Below are 16,474 nucleotides of genomic sequence, written 5' to 3'. Positions count from 1 at the left end.
GAGGGTATGCTTTAGGGCGTGGCCACATTGTGACTGACAAGCTGCTACCATGGAGACAACATTAATAACATAACGTAACCATGGTGTAACCCCAGAGTATAGGCGTAGCTGCTGCTATTTCTCAGTGTGTTTTCAGTTCATGAAAGTTAATTATAACGTTTAAGTTGCCTAAAAAACATTCAGTGTTTGGTTGTGATAAAAGACTCTAAGAGACAGATTGTACATTTTGTTTTAATAGAGTTAAGCCTGTTTTTTGCTAGCGGAAATTAATATTAGCATTAGCGTTATCACTGTTAACCATAGATTGTAAATGCACTGTGCTAACCAAGCTAGCAGCTAGCACTATGGTCAGCTCCACGCTCTCGTCCAAATATGGTCACTTCTGGCTCCAAAAATCAAAGATAGCAAGGGTCAAATCCAAGATGGCGCTGATCAAATCACTTCAAAACGGCAGTTCACAAACCAACGGGTGACGTCACGGTGACTACGTCTATATTTTTTTACAGTTTAGTTAAAGACAGAGGCTGAACTGAGGGGCTGCATAAAGGGCCAATACAAGATGAATAAGGAGTTTTTTGAACTGTGAATCATTCAAAGCTACTCTAGTGGAACTGGAAATGAGCACAATAGGTCCCATTTAATGATCTCAGCCCTAATAAGTGACAGAACAACAGCTTTATTTACCCTGACGTTTCTCTTTTTCTGCATCTGATTCACCTCCAAGTGACACTTTCCATTCTGTCTTGGTAAAAAAAATAAATGTCCTATAAGGTATTTTAGATTTATAGTAATATACAAATATTATATTTCTATTGTGTGTCCATTTCTTTAACAAAATAATAGAAACACTGTTGCCACTAAAGTGTCATATTGTATTGTATTTAATTGTAATTGTCCATTTTTACAGGCAAAAGAGCAGAAATATCTAACTTAGCCTTTTGATGTGAAATACTTGCACAATTCAACAGCACCACAAACTATGACTTTAAAAATGAACACAGAGTTGAGTCAATATTATATCATTTTCACATTATAAGCCTCACAATGTTTGCAGGCTTTGATTATTTATTGCATGGATTTATTGCATTGCTATTGCACCTGCTTGCATTATATTTCACTGTTCTGTCCACCCCCATTATTAGGAACATTATAGAGAGTCTGCAGGAGTCACAAAACACCTTAGAGTCACAATAAATGCAACATAAAGCACTATACATTAATGTTTTTTATTGAGAGAAAAAACATAATGGAGAAGGTGAAATTAATTCTCCAGTGAGGAACACATTATAAGTCATAAAACATCCCCAGAAAGCGCAATATCAGAACTGAGGAAAAAATAAAAACCTGCATTCATTTTCCTAACCGCAAACTCACGTTCTTAATTTTATTATTATGTTTTTCTTTTATGTCACCAGTCCCAGCAGGAGCTCCATCGTGGCCCCGTTGAGGCCCCCGCACCCCAGCTTGGGAAGCGCTGCACTGTGGGGCATGCTCTTCGGCGGCAGGGGCTGGATGGGCAAGACAGAATGAGAGGAGAGGAGCAGAGGAGGAGGAGGAGGAGGAGGAGGAGAGGAGAGCAGAGGAGAGGAGAGGTGAGAGGTTGCAGTGGAGTTGCATGGGATGCTGATGCTGCTGCATTAGGCTCCATCGCTCCATCCCTCCCTCGGAGAGGATGGAAAAAACAAGGAGTGGTTATGTGATTCCCCACAAGCGGGAGGAGAAGCGCACAAGAGAGAAAGGAATGGCAGGGAGGGGGGGCGTTTCCCTGCACAGTATTGCTTATTCTCACACACTTCAGCATGGATACAATGTATGGCATACGGAGCTGACTAAAGGATGGACATAACGGTAAGTTCAATGTATATTTTTGTCGCTGTTTATTTGCCACAAACAACGTATTGGACACAGTTCACAGCGCGGCGTGGCGTTGCTCCGGGTCCCATCACTTTAGACTGTCCTGATATTTCAAGATATTTGTTGATAATTAAACAAGACTTGTATATGAAAGCTTTATGAGCTGGATTTGTAGCTCTACGTGGCACGAAATTAACGCCCGATCAATTTCCCGTTGGCACGCTTTATGATTTGATAACTAAACAGGTTGGTCCCATCAGCATCACTCCCCAGTGCCTATCAAATCACTTGATGAGAATTGCACCTGCACGCAGCTTTAACATTTAACCAACAGCAGCGTGTCAGCGTGTCTTCCTCCTCTGTAGCGCCGGTGGATAAGAAGACAAAGATGATTAGAAATCTCTTTCACACAACCCCGGAAAGGGTTAAAGACTCAATCCATGCCTGCCACTCTGAACTGAACTGGGTTCTCCTTGTCAGTGGAAGCGGATGTATTTACAAACAAAGAAAGCTTCATATCCAAGCCTGTCACGTAGAGGACAGGTGCTGGCTATCTGCACTTTTACAGTGGTGTGTGGATGTCTGCTTATCTGGGCTAGTAGGCCAACTGGAGCCATTTAGGCCCAGAAAGATTAAGAAAACCAAAGTGTCTCTGTTAAGTTTGTCACTGAAAGTTTGGCCAATGACTCTCTTATTCTGCACCCTAGGCTGAATTTGTACCAATAGCCATCAGTGAGTCATTTATTTTTTTTGTCTGGGTAGTGACTATTAGACTCCACAGTGTAGCCAAAATGGCTGGAAAGATTTGCTGTTGCAGGCATAAGCATAAACTTCCTCATAACAGCGCCTTTAGTTCCAAGCAATTAAGCAGTAATGTGCAAGCAGCGGCCCGGCGTCCGCTCAGTCTCTGTCTCCATCTCAAGCCTGTCTTGTCTTTGCCTCTGGCACAGCCACTTTGTGATTTTGCATCCTATCTGAAATAGCAGGTGCATTAAAGGATTGATACGTCTGTTGCATAAATATGACAGACATAAATATGAAACACAGACCGATTTTCTTTCATTAGGTCCTCCAGCTGGAGCCAGTTCACTTTCAATCAAGTCAATTCAGGAAATTGATTCTCTTATGAATACAAACCAGATGTCTTTCGGCATGGAATAAAGTACTTACGCAGTCAATAGAGGAATTATTGGAAATGAAAGTTTTATTATAAATATGTGGATGCAGGATGAGTAAAAAGTAAAACTGAGGTGAAAAAAAAGGCCTTAAGACGGTCCATACATTCAAAACTGCTGCTGCAGGCACACCCATTGCATGTGAGACTCATGCTATCATAGCTTAGCTCCCACATGCACGGCTCAAACTACACCGCTGCATGTCTTCAAATTAGACAGAGACACTCCAGTGACACCGAGCAGACACAGACCGGTCCTGTGTAGTGAAGAGGGCAGCGGGGTGTATTTTTACACCAGATCTCTGACACCTACGTACATCTCTTCACAGCTCTTGGTGAGAACAGAAGACACGTCCACTTGAGTTGTCATCAGCAGCAGCAGCCCAGACATGGACAGTTGGGATGGAGGAAGAGGCGGGAGGTGAGGAGAGATGAGGAGAGAGGACTAGAGGAGTATAGGTAATGAGGGAGACGAGTGTCAAGATCTCCTCGACGTGATGGCCCCAGCTAGTTTTTGGCACTTCCACTTTCAGAGAGTGTCAGGTTTCATGTTGTGCGGCTTTGATAGGTGAAGGGATACATGGAGAAGGATGATGTATTGTTTATGTGTGTGCATGAGTGAATAAACAAGCTGATCTGAGGCTGAAAAAGTAGGAAAAGAGAAGAGTAACACGGGGCGAGAGCAGGAAAAATGACAAATGGATCACAATGATTGGAGAGGATAGGCTGAGAGGAAAAGTGAGAAGAAGAGAAAAGAATAAAAGAGAAGGAGAGAGTCAATCATGTTTGGCAAGTCATGTTTGTAAACTAGCCCGAGTTTTCCGGGGGGAGCTGCTCCCCCCCCCCCTCCACCCACCCCCTCTTTTCCCAATGACTCTCTCCTCCTCAGCCTGTTGATTGACAACTACTGTGGCTCTAATTGGCAAGTGTGGATAGGGAAGAGTCAGGCTTATTCTCCATGGGATGGAACAAGGAGGAGAGAAAGAGAGTGTGTGTGTTGACGGGGGGGCGGGGGGGGTTGGAAGAGATGGGGGGGGGCATACCAGGGAGTCTTCCAACAGTGTGAAAGAGGAGAGGAGAGAAGATAGATGGGAAAAAGGAGTGGAAAATGGAATGAAGAAAGGCAGTAGGCGAGGAGGAGGAGGAGGGGATGGAGGCGAGGGCTGAACATCTGTTTGGTAATCAGTCTCTCCCCTCAGTGCAGTGTAACACACACTGACACCTATTTGATAATTGGTGAGCCTGCCCTCTCCCTCAGCGCTTGGCTAAATGGTTGCTTGATACCAGGGAGAGCAAAGGGACTAGCTGTTGGCAGTGTAATCTGTTTACTTGGTGCAGCTCAGGTAAAGATGCATAGCAGGCTGCTTGTATGTTTGCGTATGAGTGTGTGTGTGTGTGTGTGTGTGGCTATTGCGTACAGCTCACAGTCAGGCTATTAGTCTAACAATGTGCTCAAAGATGTGACTTGAAGCCTGCATGAAATATGTATTGTAGCCTCTGAGCAATGCTGCTGTATTGTTATTCAAGGATAAATATGATCTCTTTTGTCTCTCTTATCCTAGGTGCTGTCCTTAAAGGTTCGCCTTCCGCACAGACCTCGTCCTTCCACGCTGCAATCTCATTCAGCCGAAGGGATGAACACAGGAGAGGAGAATGAGCTCCAGAGCTAAGAGGAGGAGATAGAAAGGAATGGAGAAGGGGGAGGAGGTGGGCCTCTTTGCTCCGGTCTCGACCACGGGTATTCTTGGGTTGATAATACAGATGTGGATGTTATTGCTTGAGAATACGCGTAGTCGAGTGGAAGCTTTATCATCTACACTGGACCAAAAGCAGAAGTCTATTCAGTAGATTACAATGGCAGAAGACCAGGCAGACAGATATAAATGTATAGCCAAACTGAGGAGGTGACACAGACATTGGCGGCGGGGGGGGGGAAGGCTGAAGGGGAGGATTTTTAATTAAGCATCCAGAGGTGACTTTTTATGGGAAAGGCTTATTTTGTTCAATCAGAGAGGTTTTTAAATAGAATGCAATCAGGGCTAGCCAGGTGCCCAAATCAAATCCAGCCACTGAAAAGGTTTTTATCATCGTAGGTTTATCAACCATGTCACTCTTTACACCTGTGGAGGAAATGAGTTTGTGTGGCTGGCTAGATTCAGCCTCTCCTGCAGAGGCGCTGGTGAGGAAGACCGCTTAGCTAAACCCCCCGGGCATTAGTTCAGGGAGCTTAACACAAAAGTCTTCAGACTCAGACATTAATTCCAAACCTTCTTGATTACGTACCCTTGTCAGTCAGTCGTGCACACAAGTGAGCCTATAATCTTATCAGCTGATGAGTGTCTTTCATAGCCCTTCACACTCTGCACCGAACATTTTCTTCATACTGAATGGAAGTCTGACATTTGCAAAATTGGTGCCAAATATGGCTTTTTTTGAGATGTTAACAACTGCAATGCCATGGGATGGTACATTATACCAATGCATAACCATCACCCCACTGCACTACCAACTACTTTTGCACTCCACACTATTTTTGACTCCCCAGCTCATGCTAAAAATGTGTGAAAGTTTGATGCCTGTAGCAGCAGCAACAGGAGACAGTAACACATGAGGACATGTCAAGGCTTGCACCCGTGGCTGACATTTCAGCAAGCGGCTCAGCTGACTGGCTGTCATGATGGAGACTCAGACCCACACACACACACACACACACACACACACACACTCACACATATATATATAAACTGCATGAGGGTTCACAAGATCTACATGCCAGTAGGGAAATAGGGGATTGATGGAGCTCATGAAAACAAGCATACAGATACATCCCCGTGTAAGAGTACACACACATCGCAGCTAGGTTCACTGGGTCCACTTGCCAGTGGGGAAATAAGGGATTGATTTATTTTATGGGTAACTACTTTTAGTCAGAATGATGGATGTTTATGTATTTTATTGATCAAGTTGAGGTGTGGGCCGGAAGAATTCTTGGACGTTGGGGCATGCTGATTAATCAGGTAGAAAAGGTGTTGGAATAAAACATACTGGAGTACATTTTTGGTACATTAGCATTATTACTAAGTATTATAAATTAGAAAACCAACGTTTCATTGCAAATTCAGCAGTGTACAAGCACCTGTTTGCAAATGTGCACATGATAAATTACACTCTTATCATTGACTATCCCTTGATTTCTTACCACTGCGTAAGCAAATCTCTTATTTATTAGAAGTGTGTAATTATAATTTATACAAATTTCATTCTGACGTTGTGTAAACTTGTTGATTGAGCAAAGCCGTTTCTGTGGTTTTGTGTGTATTTGTGTATGCATGTGTGTGTGTGTGTGTGTGTGTGTGCTAAGCAACAAAATGACTATTGTGAGCACAGCTCCAGGTGCCTAGCAACCGAATCGCTCTGTTTCCTTGGCAACAGTTGCCTCGCACTCACTGTGTGGGTGATTGGCAGCCTTGACAACGGAGACGGAGTGACACTTGACCTCACGTGCTTGAATAGGAGAGGAGAAAAGAGAAAAATGGCGAGAAATAGAAGAGAGGGGAAGGGAGTGGGAGGCGACATGCAGAGACAGAGGAGAGACTAAGTGATAATCATTCTCCATTGTAATCATCCTCCACCATGTTTCATAAGGCGTCGTCAATACCTCTCCAGCTGGGGTCCATCATCAAACACAATACACAGTGCAGTGCGCGCATGCACGGACACACTCTTTCTGGGTGGAGAGCCCAGGCAGGGACTCCACATCTCATCTATTATCACTCAGCCCTGCCTGGTGCACAGCCTCGCTACACTGTGTCTTCTTTCATTTGTGATCTGCTACATCCTGTGCTCTGTGGGGATGAATGGATGCTGGACTCCTAGAAAAATGTGTCACGGTCACAGATGCCACAGGAGAGTAGATCAGAAGACTTTTTACTTGGAATTTAAGTGCTGTAATTATTTATTTTAACTATAAATGTTGTTCTTGTGGTTCTTCATCTGAGCAATCACTAGCTGAGGGTATTCTATTGTACACACCTGTTTAATGATAAATCAAAACCAGAGCTGGAAGTTTGTTTTGTTGTTGTTGTTGATGATGTCATTAAGATGGATTGAACTTGAGCCTGTTCTTTCACCTTGTTCTAGTTTTATTATTAAATCTGTTTTATAGTTAACACAACAGCAGAGTCATTCATGTTTATTGCAGCACTTTGAATTTGAAGTCTCTCTGTGAATAAGAATATTCTACCTTTTTCTTTATTAAACTCTGATTTCTTATCTAAATCCCAACTGTAATGTCTTTACTGTGAAGATTAATCTACTTTTTTTTTTTTTTTACCAGCTGCTGGTGCTCAGTACCGTACAGGACATTCATGTTGTTTAAGACTGAATCACAACATTTGTTTTCCTATTTCCTTAGAAAATAAATAAATTAAGACCATCATGACTAATTCAAATCAAGGTCAGATAACCACATCTTGATCATAAAAAGAAAATACTTTTTAAAAACCTGAGTCGGGTACTGGTTTAACTGGATTTTTTTGTGTAACAAATGTAACATGTTCATTTATACATACATACAATAAAATGAAAAGCAACCCACACTTACTGGTGATGTCAAGTCTTATTGCTCCTTTATTTCCATTGTGTTTAAAAACAGCTTGTTTTTATGCTATTCAACACTGTTGCATAGGAAAATAAACACTCAATATTACAGCTTGATGTCAGGAGAAGATTACACTATTCTGTACATATGCGTTTAATCACAAAGATTATTTGCACTTCTTGAAATTTTTAATTGTGTGAACATGTAAACCAAAAAAATGATTCGATCAACAGAAAAACTGAATGCATGAAGAACTAAGCAGCGAACCAAAAAAAAAAAAACACGTACATTTGCGTTCCTCTCTCCAGTGGAATGACCTAATGCTGCGACAAAACTTGTCTTTATGAGGACGAGGAGAGCTGTGGGTAGTTATTACTGTGAATCATGCTTAACTGAGGCTGATCAACATAGATGATCTAGTGCTGCAAACATCCAAAAAACACAAAAAGACTTATGTTGCATTGAGGTGAAGTGACAGTAAATCATCACAGCATTCCTGTTGGCCTGAGCTGTGTTAAAACTTCGTTCCCACTTTGTGAGGAAGATCTGGCAGTGAAACAAATCCGGAGCACTTCCTCTCCTCCGACTACATCTGATGCTAGTCTCAGAGAGGGTTTTCAACTTTTAAATGCACCTACTGATGCTTTTGTTTTCAAGCAGTTTCTGTCCACAGCCAAAGAGATTTCACATTATAATGACAGGATGAGATTTACGTACACTACAGGCCTGATGTATAAAATAACATTCTTCAGCTAACAATATCTAGCCATTAAAAAGCAAAATAAAAATCAGGAACTTATTTTCTAATTTTCAAAATAAACTACTATTTTAAGGCTTGTCTACATTGCATCTAAAGGATCTTTAAAACCCATCACAAATAATAAAAAAAAAACATGTATTGGAAAGCAGAAGGTTCTGCTCAATGTGTGACGATAAGTCAAGATACACTGCAAAGAACAAATTAAGTAATAAATCTCAAGAGTCAAAACTACAGGTGTTGGCTGAGACCTCACACAGAAAGGGAAGAAGACAACAGGAGCGCTTCAGGGCCCATTCGTGCCAAGGACCTCATATTGAAAAGGAGACTTCCAAGTGACCATACAGAAACCAGTAAATTAAAAAAAAAAAAAAAAAAAGTTTCAGAAATGTCCTCTAACCAGGATGCTCCTAATGAGCTCAGGCCCACCAGACACATCCTCATCCTCTTCCTGAAAAGCCTCCTGCTCCATGAAGGCTACTGATTTGCTGATTCACAGGCATCTATCCAATCACTGTACACATCGACTGGCTCTGACAGATCTGAAGAGCAACATATTAAGGATACAAAAGATTTTGTTGCCAAGAGTTACATTGACGCAGGATGATATGAACTTTGGAAATCAATACTGAAGGATAAAGAAAATGTGACTGCGTCTCTGCAAAGTATCCTTTGCTATTATGTTGAAGATCAAGCAGTTACTGTAATTACAGTCAAAGTCTTTCTCGCTTCCCAAACTAGCTTCTACCTGCCTCCATTAAACAATGCATTTCTTTATCTGTGGTTCTTAAAATGCTGAAACCAGAAACATAAATAGATATTATTTTGTTGACAGCGATACCTCCTTTGAGTCTTTGACAATGACAGCATGTCAAAGCCTCATGGGAGCTGTAGTTACTGAATGTTAAAGTAGTCTTGATAAAATGATCTTAACTCAGGGTCCACTTACACAAACAACGGGTGGTCATATCGTGCTTTAAGGTTTACTAAAGCTGAACACTACCTCGGTGACTTGGCCAGATAAGAGACTGAATAAACTCCAGACGTACACATCTGCTGTCTTTTATCGCCAGACCTGCACCAGTCATAGCGTCGACCAGGAAGGTGTAAAATCATCCACCAATAGTTGGTGGACTGACGAGAGATATAATCTCATCCCCATATACCACCACTTGTTATCACGTGACCTAAACGCCACAATTAGGTCACGTGACAACAAATGAGCCATGAGAATAAGACAGTAGAGCATATCCTCATAACATGCAGGAAATATACACAAGAAAGACTAGAAATGATCACACAATTATAGAAAATAGAGAAAGTAGAGGCCGAGGTAAAAAGTATTTTAGAAGGTGGAGACAGTTTCCAAGGAGGACAATGATTGTTTGGTTTTTTTGAGAATAACTGGACTGATAAGACAACTTTAAAAAAGGAATACACACTGAGGAAGACTGAATGTGAAGGGAGGCATTAATGCAAAATAAAGGAGGCAAACTGAAGACAACTATGTGTAGATGAGGGCCATGAGATCAGGTTAAAAGCTCCTAATAAATGGACCTTGAGGTGAGATTATTTTGTCAACTACTGTTCCCATGATCAAGCATTAACATTCAAGCTCAAAAGCTAACACAGATGGCTTCAACATGTACATGCACAACTGTTGTTCTATAAAACTCATGTATGAATAAGGATACAGGTAATTGGTGTCTGGAACTCCTCCAAACAGACCGTGCATGATATTATCCCAGTATTTCTGCTTCTCTCCCTGTTGAGATAAAAGAGCAAAAGATAAGTTGGCAACAATTCCCATCACACAGATCAACGACTAACATCTGAAAGAGTTGTGTAAGAAGGCTTTTGGTTACATTTTAACATCACATGACTTCTCGTGGTTACAGAATGGACAGGTGAACTGCGTCTCCAGATCCCCCGTCATCTTCTTCTTAGGAGGGGGCTTCCGTTTGGACTTGCGGCGACCCATTGCTCAAAAGCTGAATCAAGTGTGTGTGTGTGAGAGAGAGAGAAAGAGAAAACAAAAGGGGGAATGTGTGCAATGTGTGACGTTAAATATCAAACCAAACAAAAATATACTGAAATACTACTAAGCCAGAATTACAACTATAAACCAGCAGCTGCTGTCCAAATATACTGGCTAACGTTTAGCATGTTTGTTGTTGATCTCAAGTACAACATGAATCACCATAAACAGACGAGTTAAACGGACTCTTATAGGAAATAAATCTTCTATCAGGACTCGACTCGAGCTATTAAACATGTCGCGATTGTTAACTGTCCTCTAGTTTCAAAAAGTTTTCATTTTGTTTACCTTTTAGTTGAGGAAAATACACGTTGCTGTAATGAGGAAAAGGCTCCAACACAAGTCCCGGCACCGGCAACGGTTCCTGTTAAATGATTGGTGGAGCGAGTGTGAAATATCGCGATGACTCATTGGCTGCGTCACATGTCAGTTAAGATGGTTGGCAGTGACGAAACAGCGTCTGACAGTAATCACCATCATGACTTTTCATTGTCAGGTCTCTTGAGGAAAACAGCAGGCAAGATATACTGTGACATTATGAAGTTTTTAAAAGAAGCCGATTTATCTAAAATAATCTAGAAGTTTTTTTTATTTCCTTTATAATCTCTTTTTTTACGCTCCACTCCAGTCCTCTTGGTGGCGATAATGCGCCTCTAAGCTGGTTTGCCAACCGCCAATAAACACTAAAGAAGAAGAAGAAGGAGTAGAAGCAGAAGAAGAAGAGGTAAAACGTCTGTCAAACTGTTCCCGCTTGGTGGCGACAGAAGCTAACTCAGCCTTGGTGTGTTTGTTTGCAGCCAAACGTCTCCGTGTTTAAACGCTATTTAGACATGCCCGAGGACATGTTGACTTATTAACTCTTTAAACATCTCGACAAGTTAGTCAGCGTTTGTGCTCTGTCTTCTGTCTTCTTTCCTCTGGGTTTTTTCTCTGGTAGGTGTTGATATGAAAACTTAAAAAAATTACCCTGTGTTTGTTTGTACCAAGCAAAAAGTCAACACCTTGTTACTAAATGAATCTAATCAATGTTCCTGTTGAACACCGGTTTAAATTAAAGTTTGTTTTAGTCATGTGTGAGTATTTAACCAAGTTTCTTTGCTATCACATTTAAAAAAATGTCCCAGTTTGTGCCTCTCATGTACTAACATTAAATTATTCACAAAGCTATGCATCCATTTCTCCAAAAAGATGTTTTTAAACCTCAGGAGGTCATAGAACAACACTTGGTGCCATTCTGAAGGTATTTCCAAGTTCAAAGGTTTTTCTAACCACTGTGATGAAAAATACCCCATCCACAAAAACAATTTTTACCGTTTCCTAATCCAAACTAAGACGCTAGCTGGTGGTGCAAAAAATCTTTTTAATCATGCAGCAGACAGAACATTTGTTGAATTTTTATCTTTTAGAGAAATGGACGCTTTGTAATGCTAACACATGAGAGGCTCACAGTGGGGCCAAGTCTGGATGTCACTGTGATGTGTTAGGTCCTTCAGGCAAATGGTTAAATACACAACTTATAATGTACAATAACAAACAATACACTGTCAGTATATGTAGTTTTATGTTATTATGACAACATTCAAAGAGATTAAATGTAGAGAAAATGGTGATGAATACCCATCATCTTTACCCAGAGACTAAGGCAATATGAATATATTGGCTTGTTTTATCTAACCAACAGTCTGAAGCCCCAAAGTATTCAGTTTACTATTATTTATGATAAATCTTTACTTTTTAGAAGATGAAACCACATCATTTTATAAATGAATGAAATAATTATCAAAGTAGTTATGATTTAGTTTTTGTCAATTAAATAGTTATTCGACTAAATCTTTCAGCTCTAAAATAAAATACATATATGTAGAACCATCCAAAAACATTAAGTTTGCACCTAACAATTATTTTTCATTATCAATTCATTTGTTGATTTGTCAGTTTTTCTTTAAATGGATTGTTTAGACCCCAAAGTAACATCTCCCAACAGACCAAAACCAAAGATATTACATTTGTAATGATATAAAGCAGAAAAAAACAGCAAATACTCACAAATGAGGAGCTGGAACCAGAAAACACTTGGAATTTTTCACTTGGTAAACGACTTAATAATTTAATCTATTATCCGAACTCTTGGTGAGTGATCTCTGTTGAACAACTAATTGATTAACTAATCATTTCAGCGCTACAAAACATACTGTAGGGATATGATAATCATATTTTCATATAAGACTTGTATTAAAATGTCCATAATCACCAAACATTTTCTGTTTATACATAACATAAAAACCATTTGTGTTACATACAGTTTCCTAAACATTGTTTTGTTGCGTGTGAGATGTCAGTGATGTGGGCGGTGAAGGTGGTCGGCCTGGGGGTGGTGGCAGTCTCACTTAGTGCGGAGTTGCTTGGCTGGCTCCTGCGTCGCCTCAGGCCTGGAAGAAGTCTCAATGAGGTCCTCTTCTTCCCCTCAGAGGTGGCCTGTGTGGAGCACATCTTCACTCCTTCTTCAACTCAGTAAGTGAAACATATTCACTGTGCTTATCATATATACACACACACATATATGAAGCCGCTTGATGCTTTCAATGTATTTACCATTACTCATTCCCACAGTTATTTACTTAACAGGACAATTCTTTTATCTATTGAATACATTTTTCCATGGGAAATTAGACCTAAAAGCCAAAGTTAGCCATTACATCCTGTGAAAGCTCATGCAGCTAATACAGTAAGTAGACACAGTCTTGTTTTCTGCCCTTCTAGTGCCTGTTGCTGCTCATTGCCTCATGGTGTGGAGACCTCCTTCTCCCATCTTCTCCGCCACATCCTGTCTGCTTCCTCCACTCTGGACTTGTGTGTTTTTGCCTTTTCCAACATGGACCTGAGCAGGGCTGTACTAGCACTGCATAGCAGGAGTGTGACCATCAGAGTCCTCACTGACAAGCACTACGCTGCCATCACTGGCTCCCAGATAGGAGTCCTCCGCAAGGCTGGTAAGGGAAACAGATCTGTTTCTCTTTCAAATCATTTTTTCTATCTGTCTTCATACTGTGTGACCTTAACAGTCATATTGATGTAGCCTCCCTATGCCAAGAAACTTCAAACATAAAGACCCAGGGAATCCAATTTTGTCCTTAGATATTATTTGTTAAAAAAAAAAAGTCACATTAACCTCTGTGGGATCATTTTACTGGAAGGATGACTCAGGTCTTGCTCGACAAAAGGTGCTCTCGGTCTATCAGTGTCATTGTTAGTAAGTCTCACAGGTTTCCTCAGTGGTGAATGGAGAGATGATTGGAACTGTCTGGGGGAATGGAGGTTGCCACTACAAGCCCTATTATGAGTCAGAGTCATCATGCTCTGAAAAATCTGAAAGAGTTTGTGTCACGTGTTTGACTCACGCTGTCTCACTTTCTCCGTTAGCCATCTGCATTTAATAAATTACTGCTACGGTATATTGTTAAGTAAGAATTAAGTAAGTAAGAAATTGGCAAGCAGGGCAACAAATTTCATTAGGCAAAGTGTTTCTTTGTGTGTGTGTGTGTGTAAGTTGACTGCATACCTCATGAGAACCACTTTGGCACAATCAACTCCTCTTGTGATACAGTGTCTGTTATATTCTGTCATTTTCCTGCAGAAACCTTTCATCCTCAGCTATTCGAATGTAAAAGAACCAAGTGCACAGTGCTTCTGCTTAGTTTACATCACTGGTTTAGTATCACTAGTTGAGTACTGGTTGAGGTAATCCAGAGACAGACAAGGAAAATGATCTTAAAGGGGTCAAAACAGGAAAGAACCCAAACTTGTATCGCCTGTTGCATCTTCTTGTTCATTTCTGACTCTCTTGACTTCGAGCTGTGAAAAATAATATTTTAAAAAGCCAAAAAGGCATTTACACACAGTGATTAGGGAGGTGTACAGGGCAGCTTTCTTGGAACAGAAATACTCAAGACAACAAGATGAGTATGGTTTCCATTCTACACAAGTAGAGACAGATACTGTGTCTGAAGCTTCATGCTAACATGTTATTTAGTATGCTAATAATAGTAATAATAGTATGCTATTCAGTATGTCTGAAACCTTAGTATGAAACCAGTAGTATGTGAATTGCATTCTGTTTACGGGTAAATATTACAGTATGTAAGCACTGGACACTACACTGGTATAAATATCCCACAATGCAATGCAGTAGTGACAACAACAACAACAACATAACAGACAATGGCGGACAGTGAAGTCAGCTCTGGCGTAACGTCAGTAGTGCTTCACTTTAAGTGCACGTCTAAGGTTTCACTTTGCGAGGCATAATATTTTTTTTTTAAATTAGTACGGCAGATGCCAGTAGTGGTTAGGTTGGCATGGGTTGCCATGGTTACACGTCTCCAACCAGCAAGGAGGCTCTCAGGAAGTGACATGATAATTACAGCTCAGTGCCTTCCGAAAAGATACATCCTGCTGTTTATTCACACATGAGTATGTTGAACGATAGTACAACACATAGAACGTGATTTCAGATGCAGCGAGACTGTATTTTGTGATAAGATTCAGTATTGGAAGTAGTATTATGCAGTGGGGTCGAATAATCTATGTAGTGAAAGTGGAGAGGTTTAAATGCTTTTAGATTTGTTGTAGCCTTCTATTTTACAACCCCTCAAATCACCAACAGCACTGTCCGTTTAAAAACAGACAGTATATTGATGTTTCAATCTTAAAAGAGCACCTAGGACTAAAGTGCAGAGGTATTCATTCATAATCTTTCTATTAACTTTTGAACATCACCATTCTTTTTGGTGCAGAATTTCATAGCAGGTACCGGAGACATTAAGATATTGAAGAATTTTCAATCTGCTCTCCAGGGATCTGCGTACGGTGCGACGTGGGCTCCGTGCACATGCATCACAAGTTTGCAGTGGTGGACGGCCGGCTGCTCATCACGGGCTCCCTCAACTGGACGCTGACAGCAGTGCAGAGCAACATGGAGAACATCCTCGTCACTGAGGAGCCAGACCTGGTCCAACCATTCATCAAGGAGTTCCACAGGTTGTGGGCGCGCAACGACCCGGCTCAGTACCACCCGTCAAACGACCACAAAAACCCACTCACATGACCTCTAGAACTAATAACTGATCACCCGAAAGGAATATTGTGTCAGAGCTCATGTCACCTTGGACAGAAAATGCCTCCATAGTGCATCTTTTCATGATATCAGGAGGTGCTGTTAGTTTTGTAAGTTACTGTTTGAGATTATAGGAGTTTTAAGGCAGTTTAAATTAGTTTCTGGTCTAATTTTAATGTAATTTATTAGACCAAGTCTACAGTTAAGAGTTCCTGGTTTTTGTGTGTTTTCTTTAAATTCTCCATACAAAACAATCCCTGTTGAAATGGACAGTAGAGGGAGTAAGATCCAAAACAGAAGGTTTGGTCCAGTTCTAAAGAGATTTCTCCTGTTTCAGGACGTGGAATCCATGTTGATTTTGTTTGTTTGTTTTTTAAGGTGAGAACATTTCTTAATTTGACATGACTTAATTACAGTTGCTTTTGTTAAAGATCTCCACTGATGTTATCAATTACTCTTTCTTCATGCTCATTACATAATCAATAATCTATTACATGATACATTTTCCTCCTCAAGACTAGAGGGAGTACAGCACATAGATTAGTTAGGAAATTGAATGTAATGACTGTTGAAACCAGTCCACAGTCCACTCTGTGTATAAGTGAATTACACTGGCGGTTAAAGATCCAGTGTTCACGATGTGCTGCTGCTGCTGTATCAGGCACCAATAAAAACCCGGTTTCACACTGCAGTGTTGACAGGTCTGTTGCATCAGAGCCCCGCAGCTGTGGTTTCGCTCCTGCTCCAACATGATTTACTCAGATTCACAGAAAAGGCCTCACAGCACAAAATCCACGCTGGTATTCTCAAGTGTTTTAACAATACCGCCTTTGAGCTTCTCCGGTGCAAGAAGAGTTGATCTGGTTTGGAGGTGATGAATGTTCCTGGCTGGGTGCATGACTCCCTGCGTTGCTCCGAGTCAGGCTTATGCTTGTTGA

The 16,474-nt window shown here is 40.9% G+C and overlaps 2 protein-coding genes and 1 long non-coding RNA gene across 5 annotated transcripts; 2 read left to right on the top strand and 1 right to left on the bottom strand.

Moving 5' to 3' along the window:
- Positions 1–1,624: 1,624 nt before the first annotated feature.
- Positions 1,625–8,061, top strand: LOC122978744. Its single transcript, XR_006402731.1, has 3 exons — positions 1,625–1,848; positions 3,358–3,449; positions 4,591–8,061. It is a non-coding gene; the product is annotated as an uncharacterized LOC122978744 (long non-coding RNA).
- On the bottom strand, positions 7,635–10,808 carry LOC122978743 (transcription elongation factor 1 homolog). The gene is made up of 4 exons (XM_044345706.1): positions 10,712–10,808; positions 10,251–10,376; positions 10,080–10,150; positions 7,635–8,927 (listed from the first exon to the last, which is right to left on the bottom strand). The coding sequence occupies exons 2-4, from the start codon at positions 10,364–10,366 to the stop codon at positions 8,863–8,865; spliced, it is 252 nt and encodes an 83-aa protein (XP_044201641.1). The 5' UTR covers positions 10,367–10,376; positions 10,712–10,808; the 3' UTR covers positions 7,635–8,862.
- Positions 10,809–10,914: 106 nt separating this feature from the next.
- Positions 10,915–16,227, top strand: pld6 (phospholipase D family, member 6). Of its 3 annotated transcripts, none has more exons than XM_044345704.1 (4): positions 10,915–11,147; positions 12,756–12,934; positions 13,184–13,413; positions 15,277–16,227. In XM_044345704.1, exons 2-4 carry the CDS (start codon positions 12,756–12,758, stop codon positions 15,525–15,527), a joined length of 660 nt encoding a protein of 219 aa, XP_044201639.1. In that variant the 5' UTR covers positions 10,915–11,147; the 3' UTR covers positions 15,528–16,227. The 3 variants fall into 3 exon arrangements, with proteins under 3 accessions (XP_044201639.1, XP_044201640.1, XP_044201638.1); XM_044345705.1 differs by having other exon boundaries at positions 10,915–11,204; XM_044345703.1 differs by lacking the exon at positions 10,915–11,147 and adding an exon at positions 11,154–11,356.
- Positions 16,228–16,474: the final 247 nt, after the last annotated feature.

Source organism: Thunnus albacares, chromosome 3 (assembly GCF_914725855.1).
Source record: "Thunnus albacares chromosome 3, fThuAlb1.1, whole genome shotgun sequence".
Taxonomy (NCBI): Eukaryota; Metazoa; Chordata; class Actinopteri; order Scombriformes; family Scombridae; genus Thunnus; species Thunnus albacares.
This window is presented reverse-complemented; position numbering and strand designations above follow the sequence as displayed.

What these genes read in the sequence shown, in the direction of transcription:
- LOC122978743 (XM_044345706.1), bottom strand. Translation starts at nt 10,366, where the DNA reads ATGGGTCGCCGCAAGTCCAAACGGAAGCCCCCTCCTAAGAAGAAGATG. An exon ending in AAGTCATGTGATGTTAAAAT is followed by an intron (nt 10,151 to 10,250) that starts GTAACCAAAAGC and finishes TTATCTCAACAG; the next exon opens with GGAGAGAAGCAGAAATACTG. An exon ending in GTTCCAGACACCAATTACCT is followed by an intron (nt 8,928 to 10,079) that starts GTATCCTTATTC and finishes GTTGCTCTTCAG; the next exon opens with ATCTGTCAGAGCCAGTCGAT.
- pld6 (XM_044345704.1), top strand. Translation starts at nt 12,756, where the DNA reads ATGTCAGTGATGTGGGCGGTGAAGGTGGTCGGCCTGGGGGTGGTGGCA. An exon ending in TTCACTCCTTCTTCAACTCA is followed by an intron (nt 12,935 to 13,183) that starts GTAAGTGAAACA and finishes CTGCCCTTCTAG; the next exon opens with TGCCTGTTGCTGCTCATTGC. An exon ending in AGGAGTCCTCCGCAAGGCTG is followed by an intron (nt 13,414 to 15,276) that starts GTAAGGGAAACA and finishes TCTGCTCTCCAG; the next exon opens with GGATCTGCGTACGGTGCGAC.